Source organism: Ursus arctos, unplaced genomic scaffold (assembly GCF_023065955.2).
Source record: "Ursus arctos isolate Adak ecotype North America unplaced genomic scaffold, UrsArc2.0 scaffold_4, whole genome shotgun sequence".
Taxonomy (NCBI): Eukaryota; Metazoa; Chordata; class Mammalia; order Carnivora; family Ursidae; genus Ursus; species Ursus arctos.
The window spans coordinates 22,597,482-22,615,780 of NW_026623056.1; the positions used below are offsets into that span (position 1 = coordinate 22,597,482).

At 38.6% G+C, this 18,299-nt stretch overlaps 1 protein-coding gene across 2 annotated transcripts in view; it reads left to right on the plus strand.

The window, feature by feature from the left end:
* Window positions 1–18,299, plus strand: part of CCDC50 (coiled-coil domain containing 50) — a 70,418-nt gene that overhangs the window by 25,968 nt on the left and 26,151 nt on the right. For both annotated transcript variants that reach the window (XM_026496466.4, XM_026496473.4), the window contains exons 2-5: window positions 1,629–1,691; window positions 2,517–2,643; window positions 7,590–7,680; window positions 15,610–15,727. In XM_026496466.4, the coding sequence (XP_026352251.1) occupies window positions 1,629–1,691; window positions 2,517–2,643; window positions 7,590–7,680; window positions 15,610–15,727 (399 nt within the window). The remainder of the gene's footprint in view (window positions 1–1,628; window positions 1,692–2,516; window positions 2,644–7,589; window positions 7,681–15,609; window positions 15,728–18,299) is intronic.

Here is an 18,299-nt window from a genome sequence, read left to right on the forward strand (position 1 = left end):
TTAAGGAATGCGTGTTGGTCAGTGTCAAATACCTTCTTCAGTCTGTTCCAGCCTCTTGGTTTGCCTGAAGTCCAGGAGGGCTGTCATAGTGTCAGGAAAGGAAAGAGCTCTTGTTGGTTCAGACACTGACTTCTGGCCTTGTCACCAACAAACTACATATAGCCTTAATAAGTCCTTTGTTCCTGCCGGCCCTCATTTTCCTCACCTATTATTAATCAAAAGGGTTAACTACCTCATTTTGAAAGCACTTTCCTTCTGTGAAATACAGACGAGGATCTAGGCCACAGTTGTAAGAATTTGCTAAGAATATATCTGATGTAAAAGAACAGGACTTTCTATGGAATTTGCTGGTTTCACAGTTGCATTTGAACAAGGGGTAAGCAGGTCATGTATAGTTCATATGGTTCTCAAGCAGAAATGATTCATAAAACCATTTTGGAGTAACCTTAATGTTGAAGGTCTACCTACTTTTTTATTGCATTATTTCTCAGGGACAGGGCTACATGAATGTATATGTCAGCATGTGTAAGTGCTAAGAATGGCAAAGACGTGTTTTATTCCATTTTAGTTAAATGTCCTCATAGGCAAATCCAAAGCTCCAGAAAGAAATCTGTAACCTCTGGTATTCCTATGGTACAGGTTTCTGAGTCCTACACATTATAGTGGTTTATGGCCTTGAGGGATTTTCCTTTTTAATGTGAGTTACATGTTTGGAATAGAGTAAGAAGGTATCACCTAAACTACATGTCCTTTAAGCAAACAAATAAAAAGCACATTACACGATAAGAGTCCTTCGTAAGTATTGTTTTATGTTTACTCTTGTGTGGAAACAGGAGTTTAAATTGCAGTTTCGGGTAGAATGGACCTTGGAGACCATCTCCTCCCATTTGCTTCTAAAAAGATAGGCCAGTGAGTACTCCTGCCTGGATCTCCAAATCAGGGCAACATTAGGGGCAGATTTCTGTATGTTCTAAGGTTCCCGTTTTCTTTTGGTGTGCAGATTCATTTTAGGAAGCTCTACATTTAGAGAGACCTAGGGAGCCAGTTCTGACTCATGTCTGAGGGTGTGGACCCATTAAAGAATGTGATTATCCTTGATGTAGAGATCTGTTCCTACCCGAGGGACTAATAAAGGTATGTTTTTCCTTAGGAACACCAGGATAGATGTCAGTCTCTGGGAGAGGATCCCCTCGATTCCAGATGACTGGGGCAAAGGGGAGATTGCTCTTAACTCCTCTGACCATGCAGGAACTCCGTTTTCTCTCAGCTGCAGTATGCAGAATATTCTTGTCTCTTACATTATGGCAGCAGTTCTTGCCCTTTCTTAACAGATGTGGATTAGAATTTCTGGACCTCTGGGTTCTGATCTGTGGTTAATACAGTTAGGCCGGGGACCAGAGCTAACCATTATTTTGTGGCACCCTGTGCTTGGCTGAGCAGATACTGTGTGGATTTTGTGAATGAAGACTTTGTACTAACTAGGCCCTGTTTAGCATTGCATGTTATAAAGTTGATCATCCTAAAATATTTGAATTGACTTTTGAAGTAAACAGTTCTTTTTTTAAAAAAATATATTAAAATATTACGAATGAGCCTTCCTGTTTGCTTTTCTTCTTCACCCTCTACAGTGTGCCGAGATTTTGCTGTCTTAGAGGACCACACCCTGGCCCACAGCCTGCAGGAACAAGAGAGTGAGTAACGGCCCTCATTATGTTCCTTCTGTTTTCTTTTTTAGTGGTAGCTTGAGGCAGGTTTCTTAGGGCGAGGCAGGAGAGAACAGAGTCACCAGGCCACACTGTCCATCCATCCTAAGGAATTTATCTAGGCAAATGTCACCTGGGTGGAGAATGAAGATTTGGGTATTTTGAAGTATGACAGCTGCAAGGGATGAAGAGACTGGTGGGTATGTGGGAGGAAAAGAGGGTCTTGAACCTTTTCTCTTGCCCTAGTATTACAGGAGGGAGACACTGTCTGGCATCTGTTCATTCCCCTAGAAGAGGGGCCTGAACATCTTTCCAGGCATTGGCAGTGTCTAGATTGTGGATTTTTCTTAATATTTATGTATGTAATTCTGGAAGCTAAATCTAAGTTATGTGTGTAATACAAAAGTACATATTTATGAATATGTAATTTGAGAATCATTAATTCATGTTGTCAGTTTAAAAATTAAGTATTGAAAAATGTAGTTTATAAAGAGAGTGACAGCTGGTGGAGCAGAAGGAGCCATGGCCTTGGCCTTAAAGTATTTGTACGGAAGTCCAGGTACTACCACTGTTTTGCCATGTGACCAAGGGCAAATTACTTAACCTTTCTGATCCTCACTTTACTTAATGGAAAGATAAGAAGAGTAATTCCTCTGCTACCTGTTATATAGCATTATTGAGAGCATACAATGAAGTCATGGATGTGAAGCTCTTTTTAATGGAAAAGCTCTTCTTAAGTGATTCTGAGGCATAGTATTAATAAGCCCCAAACAGCACAACATTGTCACTCCTCTCTTCAATCTTTCTGTCCAGTCGAGCATCATTTGGCATCGAACATTCAGCGGAACCGTTTGGTCCAGCATGATCTCCAGGTGGCTAAGCAGCTTCAGGAGGAAGATCTGAAAGCTCAGGCTCAGCTCCAGAAGCGCTACAAAGACCTGTGAGGATTTGGGGGTTGGGAAGGAGTCATGTGGGGACTGGTTTTCTCTGTGGAGTGAGCAACCAGGGCAGAGAAGAAGGTTCTTGTGTCTGTCCCTCCCATGCCTTTTGCTATTCGATTATAAATCCTGTAGTGGCTCTCCAGTAGTTTTCTTTGATTTGAAAATTTTTGTTCATTGTTGGAACATTTTCTAGGTTTTTGGGACATGCGGATTCTGGTATGAATTCTTAACACTTGTAACTTTATGACTTTGAGGCATTTGATCCACCTGTCTGAATCTGTATTCCTTCCCTATAGCATGTGGGAAATAATCTCTGTTCCTTTTGCCTCATAGGTTGTTTGGGGGAATCCAGTGAAATACAGGCTATCAAAGAACTTTATGAGTTGTATTGGATTCCTTTACTCTTTCCTGGTAGTGTTTGCTGCTCTTACTTTCCTCGAACCTCTTGCTTTTCAGGGAGAAGCAGAATCTTCTGGAAAGCTCTGAATTACACCCTCTGTTCTCTTATAACTTCCTCATCTAACAAAAGTTCTTTCTCAGTTTCCTCCTATAATAGACAAATGGAAAGATCACATCTAAGGTCTCTTCCAGCACAATGACTGTTTTTCCCCCCAGTGTTTTAAATGCACAGAGTGCATTTCTTACTTGAGAGTGGGCCCTATCCCTAAATCTCAAATGGTGGATTTTACCACATGTATTGTTTTGAGGAGGGAAACGTAAAGGAAGAACTCAAGGGACCCTCAATTTACTGTAGTTCATGTTGAAAGAAACAGGAAAACGTATCATTTTTGCTGTCTTTCAGGAAGGGTTTGTCCTTCTGTTTTATTCATAGAATTTTAGTCATCATTTTGTTCAGCTTCCTTATTTTGGAAATAAAAACTCTTACTGACTCTTGCTATACCTGTCACCATGAAAGGCACCTGAGACCGCTGGTAGGAATAAAATGTAGCCACTGCCTTTAAGGGCCTCAGAATAAAACTCTGAGGGTTGTAAATCTACAGATACCTGCACAAGCCACAGGGAATTGGAGAATACATTTCATGCCTATGAAGAGGGGAGAGACTGGGAAACCATCCCAATGCAGACAGTCAATTATCTGAACGCTGATGGTTAATTAGAAGTGTGTCGTCATAGCTGGGGAAAATGATTCTAGCCAGAGGAAGTAAAAGGGAAGGTAGGAGGTAAAAGAGCCTGGAATCTCATGGAGCTACATGATGTTCAGTATTGCTGGACTGCAGGGTGTGATTAAGGGCATGGGTAGGGCATGAGGCCAGAAAAGTAGTCAAAAGCCGGACCAAAAGGTTACGTAAGTTATGTTTTTAGGAATTCAGATTTTGTAGATTTTATATTATAAACGACAGAGAACCTGTTGGGGGTTTCATTTTGGGGCCTTCTCTGGGGGCTGGATAGGTGAAGGATTTTTTTTAAAAAGATGTATTTATTTATTTTAGAGAGAGAGCCACCCAGGCACCCGTCAAATCTCTCTTCTAACTCTGTTGCCATTACCCTCAGATCAAGCCTTGTCACCTCTTCAGCTGATCACTGCTTAAGCAATTGGTTAAGCAACTGACTTGATTTCAGCTCAGACCCTGATCCCAGGGTCATGAGATTGAGCCCCGCATTGGGCTCCGGGCTTAGGGCAGAGTCTGCTTGAGTCTCTCTCTCCCTCTGCCCTTCTCCCCTCCCCCCCCTTTCTAAAATAAATAAATACATCTATTTTTTTAAAAAAAGAAAAAGAAGAAAGAGATTTGAGATGTGTGGAGGTTCAGGGTCACAAGTAGAGGGAAGATCAGAACCAGAGCTAGAATAATATTCTGGAGTTCTCAGTTAATGCCCTTTACAGGATTCTTAGTGCTTTACTCTGAAGGGCAGCTCTGAGGCTGGTGCTGAGGTTTAAGATCCTAAATTAGGACAATGATAGTGAGCATAAAGAGATTATTCAGAGATTATCGAGATAAAACACTAAATATAAATGAGGATTCGGAGAGTGATGGATTATAGGTTTTAAATTAGAGGAGCGCCAGGTATTATATTTCTGCCTGGGACTTCAGGGTTTTGGAGGTATTCCTAGCTGAAGTAAGTAAGTTAGAAAGGAAGTTTTTCAGATTTTCACACCCTGGTAATTTTGATATTTGCACATCACTGGGTGGGTGAAATGCTGTAAATATCAGTGAACTGGAACCTCTCATTTTGCCTGCATCCTGGGGCCCCTGTCCAATGCCACATTTGCCAGTTGTTGACTATTCCTTTCTCACTTGATTTTTCTTCCTCAGGATTCTTTATAATTGGCTGAGTGAACTGGATCTGGTCCTTCCTGGAAGTATGATTTGAAGTTATTAAGCTCAGCTTAAACCTCACTTCTTTATTTTTTTTATTCTTTTTTAAAAAAATTATTTAAATTCAATTTAGTTAACAGATAGTGTATTATTAGTTTCAAGGGTAGAATTTAGTGATTCATCAGTTGTGTGTAACACCCAGTGCTCATTCCATCAAGTGCCCTCCTTAATGCCCATACCCCAGTTACCCCATCCCCCCACCCACCTCCCCTCCAGCAACCCTCAGTTTGTTTCCTAAAGTTAAGAGTCCCTTATGGTTTGGCTCCGTTGCTGTTTTCATCTTATTTTCTCTTCCCTTTCTCTGTGTTCAGCTGTTTTGTTTCTTAAATTCCACACATGAGTGAAATCCTGTGGTATTTGTCTTTCTCTGACTTATTTTGCTTAGCATAATACCCTCTAGTTCCATCCAAATCATTGCAAATGGCAAGATTTCATTCTTTTTGATGGCTGAGTAGTGTTCCATTGTATATATATATACCACATCTTCTTTATCCATTCATCTGTCCACGGACATCTGGGTTCTTTCATATTTTGGCTGTTGTCTCTACTAGGAGGTACATCTATGTCACTTGTGACCTTTAACATTTGATTTGGACTTGTCTTCTCTGTCGAGCTTCTGCTTTCTTCCCGTCTGTTATCATCTGCATATAATTAATAGTTGCTAACTCCTGTACAGATTTTACGTGAGTTTGGGAGATCCGAGTAGAGAAGTCTTTGAAAACTAAGACCATGATTTTGTATATAATTCTTAATTATTAAAAGTGAGTGAATGAAAGGGGATGTATAAATAAAAATTGTTCTGAGTAGATTTTTTTTTTCTTTTCAGTTCTTTGGTTTGAGTGGTTAAGAATCCTAAAATATTAGACGTGTAAGATGAAGTTGTTAAGTCCAAATACTTTTAGAGCTGATAAATTGCCACAAGAGGGCACGGCTCACTGGCTGTCGGTGGCAGGACCAGAAATCATGTCTGCAGCCGCCTTCTCTGGCGGTTTTCCTACTGATGCTGAGAATATTCCCGTCCCTTCCTTGTGCCATCTTACTTTCTCCTCCTTCCTTTCTGTCTTGTGTGTGCGTCACACATGTGTACACACCCGCATGTATGCACAACCTCTTCCACCTGCACCTGCCTATTTCCAAGCATGTTGCAAGTGACCCATTTCTGTAGAGAATAATTAGAATAATTTTTATCCTTTCAGTTTTGTCAGAATAGAGGATGTGGGTTTTAATTCCTGAATCGCAGTTAGGATTATCGTCCTTTACAACACTTTTGAATTCTAAAATGCTGTTTGTTAAACATGGAATACACCACTAAGACTGAGATTCACTGAGTATTTTTTTTTTAAGTAGACTCCACACCCAGCATGGAGCCCAATGTGGGGCTTGAACTCAGGACCCTGAGATCAAGACCTGAGTTGAGATTGAGAGTCAGACACTTAACCGACTGAGCCACCCATGCACCCCTACTGAGTGTTTTAAGTTCACTTGGCAGGGGGACAATGAGAGGATATATTTGTTTAGGAAGCAAACTGTATCCATAAGTCACAAATGTGATTTTATTCCAGCATCTTTTTAAATAGTAAACTCTTTGCATGTTTCTGGCCTTCATTCCTAGCTAAAAGTTTTGTGCGAAGCTTGGCTCTCCAGAGCTGTCACATTTGGGAGTTTGAGCTGTCCATTGACTTTTCTTGAAACCTGAAGCCAGAAGACGTGTACTTGTAGCCACCTCTGAAAGATCCAAGCCCTATTTTGTGTTTGAACTGCTGTTTTAGAGGTGCTGTTTTAAAGGATCTATTTCTCCCACCAAAATTGTTCTCTTGTTTCTTCCACCAAAAAGTATGGTGAGCCTCTAAGTGCAGAGTGAAGATTTCCTCGTGTTTGTATCCTCAATGTTGAGCATAGTGCCTGGACCACAGCAGGTGTTATTTAAATGTTTGTTGCATGCGCGAATGCCCAAACAAAACAAATTGTACTGGCCGCAGTATTACAACATTTGATTTTCTTAGGGGCCTGAGGATTAAGAAAACTGGCATCAGGCAGAGAGGTGCCTATTGGGAACTGAAGCTGGGGAGGGATTTAAATATTAGTGAAACTGAAAAATACATCTAATTTAAAAATTTGTGGCAATCATTTTAAAGTCATACCAGCACCTCTCGCTGACCACAGTGACATTTAGTGAGCTCTCTCCTAATTTTTTTCTGTGTATTCCATATCTGTATTTGGATATTTGTGGACATTAATCTCATAGTCTGTGTCTCCTTTGCATATTCTTGAGAAAACATGCCTCTCTGTAGAGTGGCCCCAGTATGGTGAGGTGATTTAGGAGTATAGAAAAAGCATGGGACTTTCCATTGTAATGTCTGGGGATCGGATTCTGGTTCTGCCACTTATTTTCTTTGTGATCTTAGGGAAATGGTTTCACTACTCTGAGCCCCAGCTTTTTTATCTATAAGATGTGATAATATCAACCTCTTTGCATCATGCTTGTGAGGATTAAGTGAAATAAAAAATGTGCATGGGTTCATAGTGAGTATTTAGTAAGTTGTGTTATTTTTAGGAAAAAATTATTCCTTATTTTCTTTATTCATACTGTTTTCACTTTTGTTTTTTAGTGAACAACAAGACTGTGAAATTGCTCAGGAGATCCAGGAGAAGCTGGCTATCGAGGCAGAGAGACGACGCATTCAGGAGAAGAAGGATGAGGTACAACTTAGATAACGCCCCTCCACACCGGTCCAGAGGAAGGGCTGCTTTCAGCATTCACGGGCTCAGGGTAGGGTTGCCGGCTGGGCGGCAGAGCTCCTGTCTTTGGGGGTGCATAGTCCAAGTATTGCCTTCCATGGACCACTGTTTATTGTGCCTGGATAACCTAAGTGAAATCTTAAAAAATGACGATAATTCAACATAAGATGTGAATTAGTTTCCTGGGACTGCTTTAACAAATTACCAGAAACTTGATGGCTTATGATAGGAGGAATATATTCTCTCACAGTTCTGGAGGCCAGAAATCCGAAATCAAGGTTTTGGTGGGGCCCTGCTACCTACTAGGAAAGGTGCTTCTTTGCCTCTTCCTAGCTTCTGGTGGCTCCTGACGGTCATTGGCATTCCTTGACGTGTCAGTGCATCTCTTCAGTCTCTGCCTCTCTTGTCACATGGCCTTCTTCCTTGTATCTTCGTGTCCTCTTGTTTTCTTATAAGGGAACCAGTCATTGGCTTGAGGACCCGCCCTAGTCTAGTACGACCTTCTCTTAACTAATTACATCTGTGAAAACCCTATTTCCGAATAAGGTCCTTTTTTGAGGTTCTTGGTAGAAATGAATTTTTGGGGGACACTGTTCAACCCAGTACAGGCTGTATGTCTATGGGTTATTCCTACAGTCTTGAGAGAGAGCAGACCTGAGTAGAGGCTGAACACCAGTCAGGGGTCCCATTGTGAGAAGCCAGGAGCCACCATTGCTCTCACTCTTCATTGTTCATGGCTTCACTCTCCTATGGGCACTGCCTCAAAGAACTAACTCATCTGTTTGATTCTGTAGATATTTTTTAATTGTTTTGTTTTTAAAGCTGAAAATGACTGAAAGTAGCAATAGCGTTTTTTTGGTAAGAAGACTTGAATTCGCAATTAACTCTTACTTGCCTTTGTGTTGGACTTTTAGCATTTCTTACAAACAGTTCCTTTTCAGTGTGTATTGATTCTTTGTCTGCCTTGTTTGAAACCAACTATGCTGTTCTTGGCCACAGATTCAGGTTATATTAAGGAAGAAAATGATTTATAATTTTAATAGTAGAATGGCCGTATGATTTATTGTATGTATACTCAAATACTTTCAGGGCTAAAAGGTGGCACTAATAATTACATAAACTGGGCCTGTCCTGGGTACCAGCACACGTGATGGCCTTGTTAAATAGGTGGGATGAGGGCCATCAGTAGAGTAGCCTGCATATACTGCTGCTCCCACAGAGCCATCCTTGTTCCCGTGAGACTCCTTGTTCAATGCCAGGTGAGCGTGAGACACCTGGTATGTGTGTATTTAGCTGTTTCTTTATGAAACAAATCCTGAGTTTGTGATAACCAGAACTGCCAAGTTAGAATTAGGGATTGCTTTTTATCCTTCCTGCTATCAACACAGGAACTCTTTCTCACTACAGGATGTGTTGCCTCTCTGTAATCAAGACTGCTTTGGGGATGAAACTGGGAACTGAAAGAAGTGATTATATTTTCTAAACAGGAAAGCTTTTCTTTTAAAAATAACAGAATAATGAAGTTGGCTTCTTATAAATGCTACTGGTGTCCTGTGATTTTTTTCCCCCCCATTCAGTAAAAATAGGAAAGAAAGAGAATCAAAACACTTTATTTAGGCAAGTAGAGGCTGAACAGCAATCACAATAGTCTCATGGTAATACTAGATAAAGTCAGCAGTTTAATGATTAACTGTTTTTCAGATGAAGAAATTAAGACTTGAGAAGTCAGTCTGTAACAAGATGCCAAAGAAATGTCTGTACAGTTCAGGTCCCCTGACTGACCGCTTCCGACACAACAGAAAACATGTCGGCTTGGGAGTTCGAGCGCTCTGGGTTTGAATCGTAGCTCTTTAACTCTTAGCTGTGACTTTCAGCATCTCACTTAGCCGTGTAGAGCCTCAGGTTCCAGACTGGAAAAGCCAGGATAATTGTACAAACCCTGGAGGGCTGTTGAGAGGTTTAAGTGAGATCATGTATGTATGGCCTCTGGGATGTATTAAGTTAATAATTTCTCTTTCTTTTTTATTTTCTTGCTAGTTGTTTCCACACCATTTGGCCCTTTATAACAGCTCTGATTTCTCTTATAGAAAGAGATGTGTGCTGAATTAGAAAGGCAGAAAATAAACAGGCTTCAGTGTATTCCAGTCTCAAGCATTGCCTCACCTTCACAGGCCTCCCAGCTAGCTTGCCCTCCAGTACTGTTTGACCTGCTCTGATGGCCCCATTCCCCAGTGCAGTGGAGAGATTAAAGGAGAAATCCAGTTGATGAGATTTCCTGATACTAGCCTTAAAAACTCCATTCAGACTCTGTGACTTTCCAGCTGATGCCTTAGATTAGAAGATGCCTACCGTGCCCAGATATTCTCTTATCAAAAGATAGGGCTCTCAGCTGACTGGTAATGTTATTAATATTAAATGAACAAAATTTGCAGTAGTAGAGCTTGTCACTGAAGAATGTATGATAATGCATATTTGTTTATTTTAGTACCTGTGCCTCTCAGAGGAGACTGAGACTGAGATGAGATAATAGTGGAAGTTTTTCTGGCCAGCTCTTAAAAAAAACATTGCCTGTTACTCATGAACTGTCCTAATTCTTTTTAAAAATTTTCTCTGTCTGTGCTCTTCTTTTTCCTTGTGGAGTCTGCTTAGCTAGTAAGTTCTTACTGAACAGCAGGGCTGTGGAAAATTCCCCTCTGGATTTTCACCCAGATCTCATTTTCAAAGATTTTTGGGGTCAACTCTCTTCAGTAGTTTATAACCCCCCAAACAACCAGATGTAGAATCCAAGGCCTCTTTCCTCTTGGGGCAGAGTATTTTTCCTGAACAACATAGTACGTGAGAAGTTATACAACTCTGTGTGGGTGAATTACCATTTCTGGTTTTGTTATGGTGCAATTTTATTGTGCTTTCTAACAGAGCACAGATGTAAGGAAATTAGCATTTCCATGCAGTGAGACAGATGTAGAAAAGTTTAAAAAAAAAAAAAGGAAGGAAAGAGAAAGAAAGATCTTTAATATTCTTACCAGCATTGTAGCCACCCCTCTCCTGCTTCTCTCCTACTTTCCCCTCCTCTTTCTTTTTTCTTATTTTTTCCCCATCTTTCCTCCTTCCCTCCCTTTCTTTCTTCCTTTCCCTCTTTCTTCTTCTTCTTCTTCTTCTTTTTTTTTTTTTTTTTAAACTTTTTTACATAGTGTGACTATAGTAGTTGCGTTTCTCTCTAGGCTCGTGTTGAAGCAGGGTTGTAGCCTTTGGGAATACTGGACTACATGAGTTTGTAACTAAGAAAAGTGGGCTAATTCCACTGGGATCATTTTCTTTGGTTACAGCATAAGCATTTGTCATTGTTGTTTCATAAAGCTCAGGAATGTGTATTTAGTTGATTGAAGTTATTTTTAAATAAAACTCTTGAGCATATGTGTGCGTGTTTGTGTATGTGTGAATATCTATAGATACACATATGTGTCATTTGAACCTAGGTCCAAATATATGTGAATGTGCAACTATTTTAGGGCAAAACTTTTTTTTTCTTTTTCTTTTTTTTCTTTCTTTTTTCTTTTTTTTGCTTAAGTAAACATTAACATGACCGTGTTATGAAAAGTCTGTGGCACTAGTCCCAACAGTTTGAAGCCATTTATAATATGAACTGTTCAGGGATAGACTTAGTAACCAGTTTACATTAAAAATTAATCTAGTGTGAACCATAGTACTTTTTCATAACGTTCTTAAAGTGATTAGAATTTCATGTTCTAAAAGAATATTTATGTAAGTTGGTAATATTTAGAGCATAGCTCAAATAGCAGTACATTTTAGCTACTAAAAAAAATGCCCTATGTTTTGGTACTTTAAAAATAAGATTATATATATTTGGCCAGAAAGGGGAAATGAGTGGAAGGGTTTTGGTTGAGAAAATTCTCTCTTCTTACCTTAGTCGTATTGATGTTTTTACATCCATAGATGTGGTATGTTTTCTGGTCTTACAACCCTCTGAAGATTATGCCTGTTATGAGTTCCCTACTGAATTAGATGTTAATTGCTAGTTGATAAAGAAGTGTAGCACTCTAATGGAATGGCTTTCTTTTTTTTTTTCTTTCTTTCCAATAGTCATTTGACAATCACATTTTTAGATTTCCTCGATTGTTTTTATGCCAAAGATTTCCTCATTTTGAAACCCACTACCATTGAGGAATAGAAATGGAAAGTTTCAGGGAGAAGTAACCCTGATATAAAAATCATATAAACCAAAAAAATAGCCTAAAGAATCCAACATAATAGTTTAGTAATTTTTTTAAAAAAATTATTTATTTATTTGAAAGAGAGAGAGAGACATAGTACGAGCAGGGGGTGGGACAGAGGAAAGGGAGAGAGAGAACCCTAAGAAGACTCCCCACTGAGTGTGGAGCCTGGTGCAGGGCTCAGTCTCAGGACCCCAAGATCATGACCTGAGCTGAAATCAAGAGTTGGACACTCAACCCACTGAGTCACCCAGGCGCCCCAGGAGCTTAGTAATTTGTCATCTACTCGGGAATGATGTGTTAGGCTCCTCTGGGCTCCACTGTGCTTTATTTGTGATAATGCCTCTTTCAGAGCACTCACCTTTGCATGTCTTAAATTATGCTAATCCTTTTTCTTCTAAAACTTAATAGGTAAGAACTTTGAGAATATTGACCATGTATCCTGTTTCTCTACAGGAGAATGTTTGGCCTGTTGAAGGCAATCAATAAAACTATGTTTTTATTATAATGACTTTTTCCCTAGCATCTAGAGATCCTTAACAGTGTTCTGTCTTATGCTCACAGTTTCAAATTTTCAAGATTTGGGTACAGTAGTGAATTTTCATTCTGATAAATGTATTTACCAGAGAGTCTTCTAAGTTTGGAGCGGTTTTTCTTTTTTGTTTTTTGTTTTTTAACACATGAGCCCAAAGTAAGCCTACCTGATTAATATGATTAATTAAAAAATAATTGAAAATGACTTCAGAAGGGCTTATGAGTTCTTTTAGATTTGTTTTCTCAAGTTATGTTTTGTGAAACAGTAATTCCATAAGGTTTATACTTTCTGTGTAAAAAGCTTCTTTCTCAAAAGAAATTTGAGTATATTTAGGGTATAGGAAGGTAACAGATTTCGTTTACCAAAGTTTTAAATTAGGCTAATGTGCATTTTAAGACTTAGATGTGATGCATGCTTTCCACTGAGTGCTTTGTGTTTTTTTGAAGAACCTTTAGAGACTAGCATTCTCAGGAACAGAGCTTTGGAAATGCTGTTCTAGACTAACCTTTAACAGGAAGGAAGCTGAAGAGGACCAAGGAGGTTGTTTATGTCACGGGTGACTAAGCTGCACCCAGCATCATGGCTAATTGCCATCTTTAGTTTGTTTCAGGGGAAGTTCTTTCTCCTGAAATCACCTCCCCGAAGGCAGTGCACAGGAATGCCGGAAAGTGGGGAGGGGCACGCACTTGGGCGAAGCCACAGCCCTAACACGGCAGTCACTTGTCAGTGAGGCCCTGATCCTTTTCCTCATCAAGACTCGGCGGCCTTCCTCTCAGCCAGTGGCAGCTTACTCAAAAAAGAGCTGAGAGCTTAAAAGAGCAACAGGTTTGGGTGCTAAGGTGCATGACTGTTATTTTCCTTGATGAAAAGCACTTTCTTTGACTCACTAATGCATAGTCAAGAAGGGGCATCATCCTTGTTTCTTTCCTGGTTCTTCACACTGAGAACACGGCTTGTTACTGTGTATTCATTAGGACAAAATTCGGTAGTGAGAAAGCAAGTATAAGGTCTCTAAAGCATAGTTTAATTTAACCATTTCTGCTGGCAGTTGGACCTGGTTATTTTCCTTTATATTTTTACTCCAGTACAGCAAGGGAAATTTCTTGTGTCCCGTAAAGCAAACCATTTATAGTGTTAGTGCTTAGTAAACATGACAACTCAGGGAAGTTTTGCATTTTCTTCCTATTCTGCAATAAGAAGTATGGGGATTTGGGAAACTCTACTATAATAATACTAGCTTTGGGTGAACAGGTTACCTACTTCTCCCTCTTGAACTGGTTGATACATTACTTTATAAGGCATCAAATATGATGAACCTGGCACAGGGCTATACCTGGTAATAGATTGATTAAAATTATGCATTAAAGAATCAAGACATTTGACTTTAAGATTGACTAGTAATGTGTGTGTATAAATAGATATGTATATGTAGCTATGATGTGTATATCTATAGATATGTGTATGTGTGTATGTGTGTACGTATATATATGTACATATAGAGAGAGAGACGATTGAGTAGTTGATAGGTAGAAAAGTATGCATACCTTGCACAAAAATTTATGAGAAGCTTCCAGCATAGAAATCAGTTAAAGACAGTTAATAGTATATTCATAAGTTTGAATTTAGGTATTCATTTAACATAAGGTCAGATTTGTAAGGCCATTTTGGTGAACATTAAAAGCTGAGTGTGTGGGGATAATCATTGCTGATTTACCTAGCTGTGTCATCCGTCATGTTTCTACACTGACATGAAAGTAATTGATTCATTCAGATGAATTTTTTTTGAAGTTTGCCTTCCAGTCTTAGTATATGCTTTATTTTGATTTATTTGGAAAATTACAAAAGGGAGAGTAGTAATGAATTCTTGCTTCAAAATTTATATCAGCATCTAAGCAGTTCTTGTATTCCTTATTATAAATATAAAGTAAGCACCTCAAACTACCTTTGATTGTTATTTTTCACCAGTAAATGCTGTTGCCTATTTGGTCTTTAAGAATCTGGTGATACCTAGGGACCTTTTTTCCAAAAAAGTGTACATGGAACAAAGTTTATGTGCTGTTTTGTGGGTCTTTCATGGAAATAAGCTTCAGATTCAGAGTACTGTCACTGTCTAGCTCAAAATCTTTAGTAACCCTTCATCCCTTCCACTGTAGACTCCAGAATTGTTGAGACTGTGTGTAAGGAGTGCCTATGATCCAGTCTCAGAGTGTTTTTCTAGCCTCACCTTTCTCTGTAACACCCCACCTCCTGTGTTCTAATGGACTGTTGGTTGTTGCCCATTAAAACATTCATATTATTTCTGAGGTGGTTCTCCCTCCTTACTTTGCCTATTGGAATCCAGTTCTTTATTCAAAACCTAACGCAAATGCCAACACTTGCACTAATTCACTTAAGCAGAAATAAGATTTGCCCTTTCTGCACTCACATTGACACTTTTACCCTCTTATTGAGGCATTTATGATTGAATTGTATTATAGTTACTTGCACATGCCTTTGTTTTCATACGATGATGGCAGTCTTTTGGGGGGCAGGATCAGCATGTTATTCCTCACTCAGTAACTGCTAAAAACCTGCCTGGAGGTGGAGCAAGGGGGAGACAGAAAGAATATTGTGTTCTCTTTTTCATTTAAGACAGTGATACTCTAATGCAAAGCTAAATCAGAATCAGCTGAAGAATTCTTTTATAAAGTCCTAAAATTAAATTATACATACAATTTATAGTTTCGTAGATTACTACACTCTTCTCCATCCATGCTTACTGAATCATCATCTTGGAAAAAGGTCCCCCAAATAAGTATTTAAAAAATTCTGTTGTATGACCAGCTTTAGGAATACTAGGTTTGTATGTCTCCAGATTGAGTTAGATTTAAATTTCAATTAAAAAAAAAAGCCTTTTTTGTTCATCTGGATCTTGAGCCACTCCCGGTAAGCAATTATGTGTGGCATTTGAATAGTGTGAACTTAATGCCAGAAAGTCTGAAAAGCTATGGACAGAGCCCACAAAAGCTTGGCAGTGGAATATCAAATCACTGCCTTGTAGGACTAGTGGATGGAATCTGTTCCATTGTAAAAGGTTTGTTCATTCTCTGGTAATAATGATTAGCATTCTCTCTCTACTTGCAGGACATAGCTCGCCTTTTGCAAGAAAAGGAGTTACAGGAAGAGAAAAAGCGAAAGAAACACTTTCCAGAGTCCTCTGGATCCAGTGCTTATGGAGATAGTTACTATTATGAAAATGGAGGTAACAATGGCTACATTATGATTTACTCTGTCCTCAGACTCAACCATAAGACACACCCCTTTAAATTTGTCTGTAGAGTGACCTCAGGGCCTGTGTGGATTTGTGGCCAAATTCTCCCAGAATCTAATGAGTTCATCTGTTCCTTAGTTAAATGACCGGAGCTATTTTTATGGCTGTTAAAACAACTGTGGTTTTGTAAGATTTGACATGCATTCTGTTGTGCTGAAACCACTTGGAATGCTGTACTACATTCTAAGCACATAAACTGGGGTGTAGAAAATGGGGGTGAGTCTCTGGGCTTGATCTTTCTCAAGGAGTTTGGGCAGAGTGTCCGAAGCAGCACAGTGCCATGAATAATGAAGATGGTACATCATACGTCAGTTGGGTAACAAAGCTGCTTTCCGTGCCTCTTGTGTTTCAAGCATAGGCCAATAAGTATGTGTGCTGATGACAAAATTAATTCTGAGATACTGTATTCATTATTTGTCCTTGATGCTTTCTTGCTATTCGATTGCCATATGGAAAAATTCCTGAGGGCGAGAAGGCCCTTTCGAATTTCTCTTCTCTAGTGCCTGCTTTTGCAGTGTGGTGCTGGTGATGGCATTGTGGTGGCAATTGTGGTGCTGGTGATTCTTTATCTTAAAAGTGTGTTGGGAAACGAGTATTTGCAAGTATCGTTCCATCTTTTTTAAAGATGTGTCAAAGGAAAGACATTTCTTATAATTCTAGTATCAGTGTTTATTGTAGTTCAGCTTGGAGACCAGACTTACGATAACAACTAAATAAAGCCTAAACCATCTTCTAGAGAGTAAAGATATTGAGGTCAATGATCTACAAGGCCCTTATGAGCTAATTATCAATTACTTCTCTATAATTTCATTGTAAAGGGAAGTAGGTATTTGTCTTTGATGAGTAGAAGGAAAGGAATGCATATATAGATGCTAGGATTATTATAGTTGAGTACAATCTTGCCGTCATGCTCTAAATTTATTATCAGTAGAGCTCAGCTCTATTGAATTAAGAAGCAGGTTGATTCTGTATTTGTTTGTGCTCTTCTTCCATATGTAAAATGCTCAGCTCTTTTTTGATAGCCATTTTCCTTATGCTGGTTTTTCTAATGAAATCATGTATTACATCATTTAAAAAGAAAAAAAAATATATATATATTGCCATATATTTTCTGTGCTAGAGACCAGAAGGTAAAGAGTTTATTCTTCAGCTTTAATTAAAAGCTTAGAAATGTGCTCTGGTGTTTTTCATTTGTTTTCATTTTTATTTCTGCTCTGGAATCATGTTCACTGCAAATAAAAGTAACTGTTTAAAACTATTAAGTCTATGAAAACATTAGGATGGCAAGTAATTAAGTATACTAAAGTATTAATTTTGGCCTTCCTCTGTTAAAACCTTAGACTAATTTCAATAGGGACTCAAATCTGGTTGTTTTAGCCAGAGTACTGTCATCCTCTGGGGCAGGAGAATATATTAAGAATTCAGTGGTTTTTCAGGGACACCTTAAAGTAAAAAAAAAAAATCGTGAAGTTGTGACCCTCTGAGCATATGCATATAAATATTAGAATTCTTCTTCAGTTGTGTTGTTGTTGAGAGTTTGTAGATTGCTGAACATGTGTGATCCTCATTCATTTGCCTTTGAGTTAGACCAAGTTGAGTTCCATAGAAACCACATTATAATTCAGCTCATATGCACAAAGTGTAATCCTTGTGTCCTTTGCAGTGGTCTTTTCCCAACACATAGGGATATTATCTAATTGTACTTCTCTGTATTTGTGTATACTATGATTTTGCCTTAATTACATAATAATTAAAGTAGATCATTATAGAAGTGGTTTTCTCTTTAGCTTTTATTTTACTTAAGCTTAAATCTTAAAAATGATGATTTATAGATTTTCTGCAAATCTGAAATTATCTAAAACATATGTCAGATTTATATCAGCTGAAATGGTGTATGTTTTGTTCATTTGTGAATCCGTGTTTTTCTTTCAACGCCATACCTGTATCATAGGCATATTAATAATTTTTTTTTTTTTTTGAAGTCATGGTCTTTGGAGTTGTAAGACCTTAGTTCAAGTTCCATCCCTTCCTTAGAACAATTGGAATGTTGGGAAGTTATCTACTGTAATCACACTAAACCTTTTTCTCATCTGTAAAATGGAGAGCTTAAAATACATCCTTCACGTGGATGTTGAGAAGATCAAATAATGTAATTTTGGTGAGGAATTAAACTCTAAAGTACTATTATTTATACACATATCAGTCTTATGTGTGTATAACAATATCGTGCATATCTGTACAAAAATCATCATATTTTGAAAGACAAACATGGAAGCACACAAATAAAATGTGTATATATATGTATGTGTGCATATAAATGTATATGCATTGGCTATAAGTAAATTAATTATATTTGCCAAATAACTTGGTCTGAAGAAACATACAAGTCTCAGTCCTTAACTGGATAGGGTTTCAAAGGATTCAGATTCCCATACCCCAGTCTTTTTTCTTTCCCAGGTTTAAAGATATCACAAGTGAACTAGACAACATATATTTTTTTTCT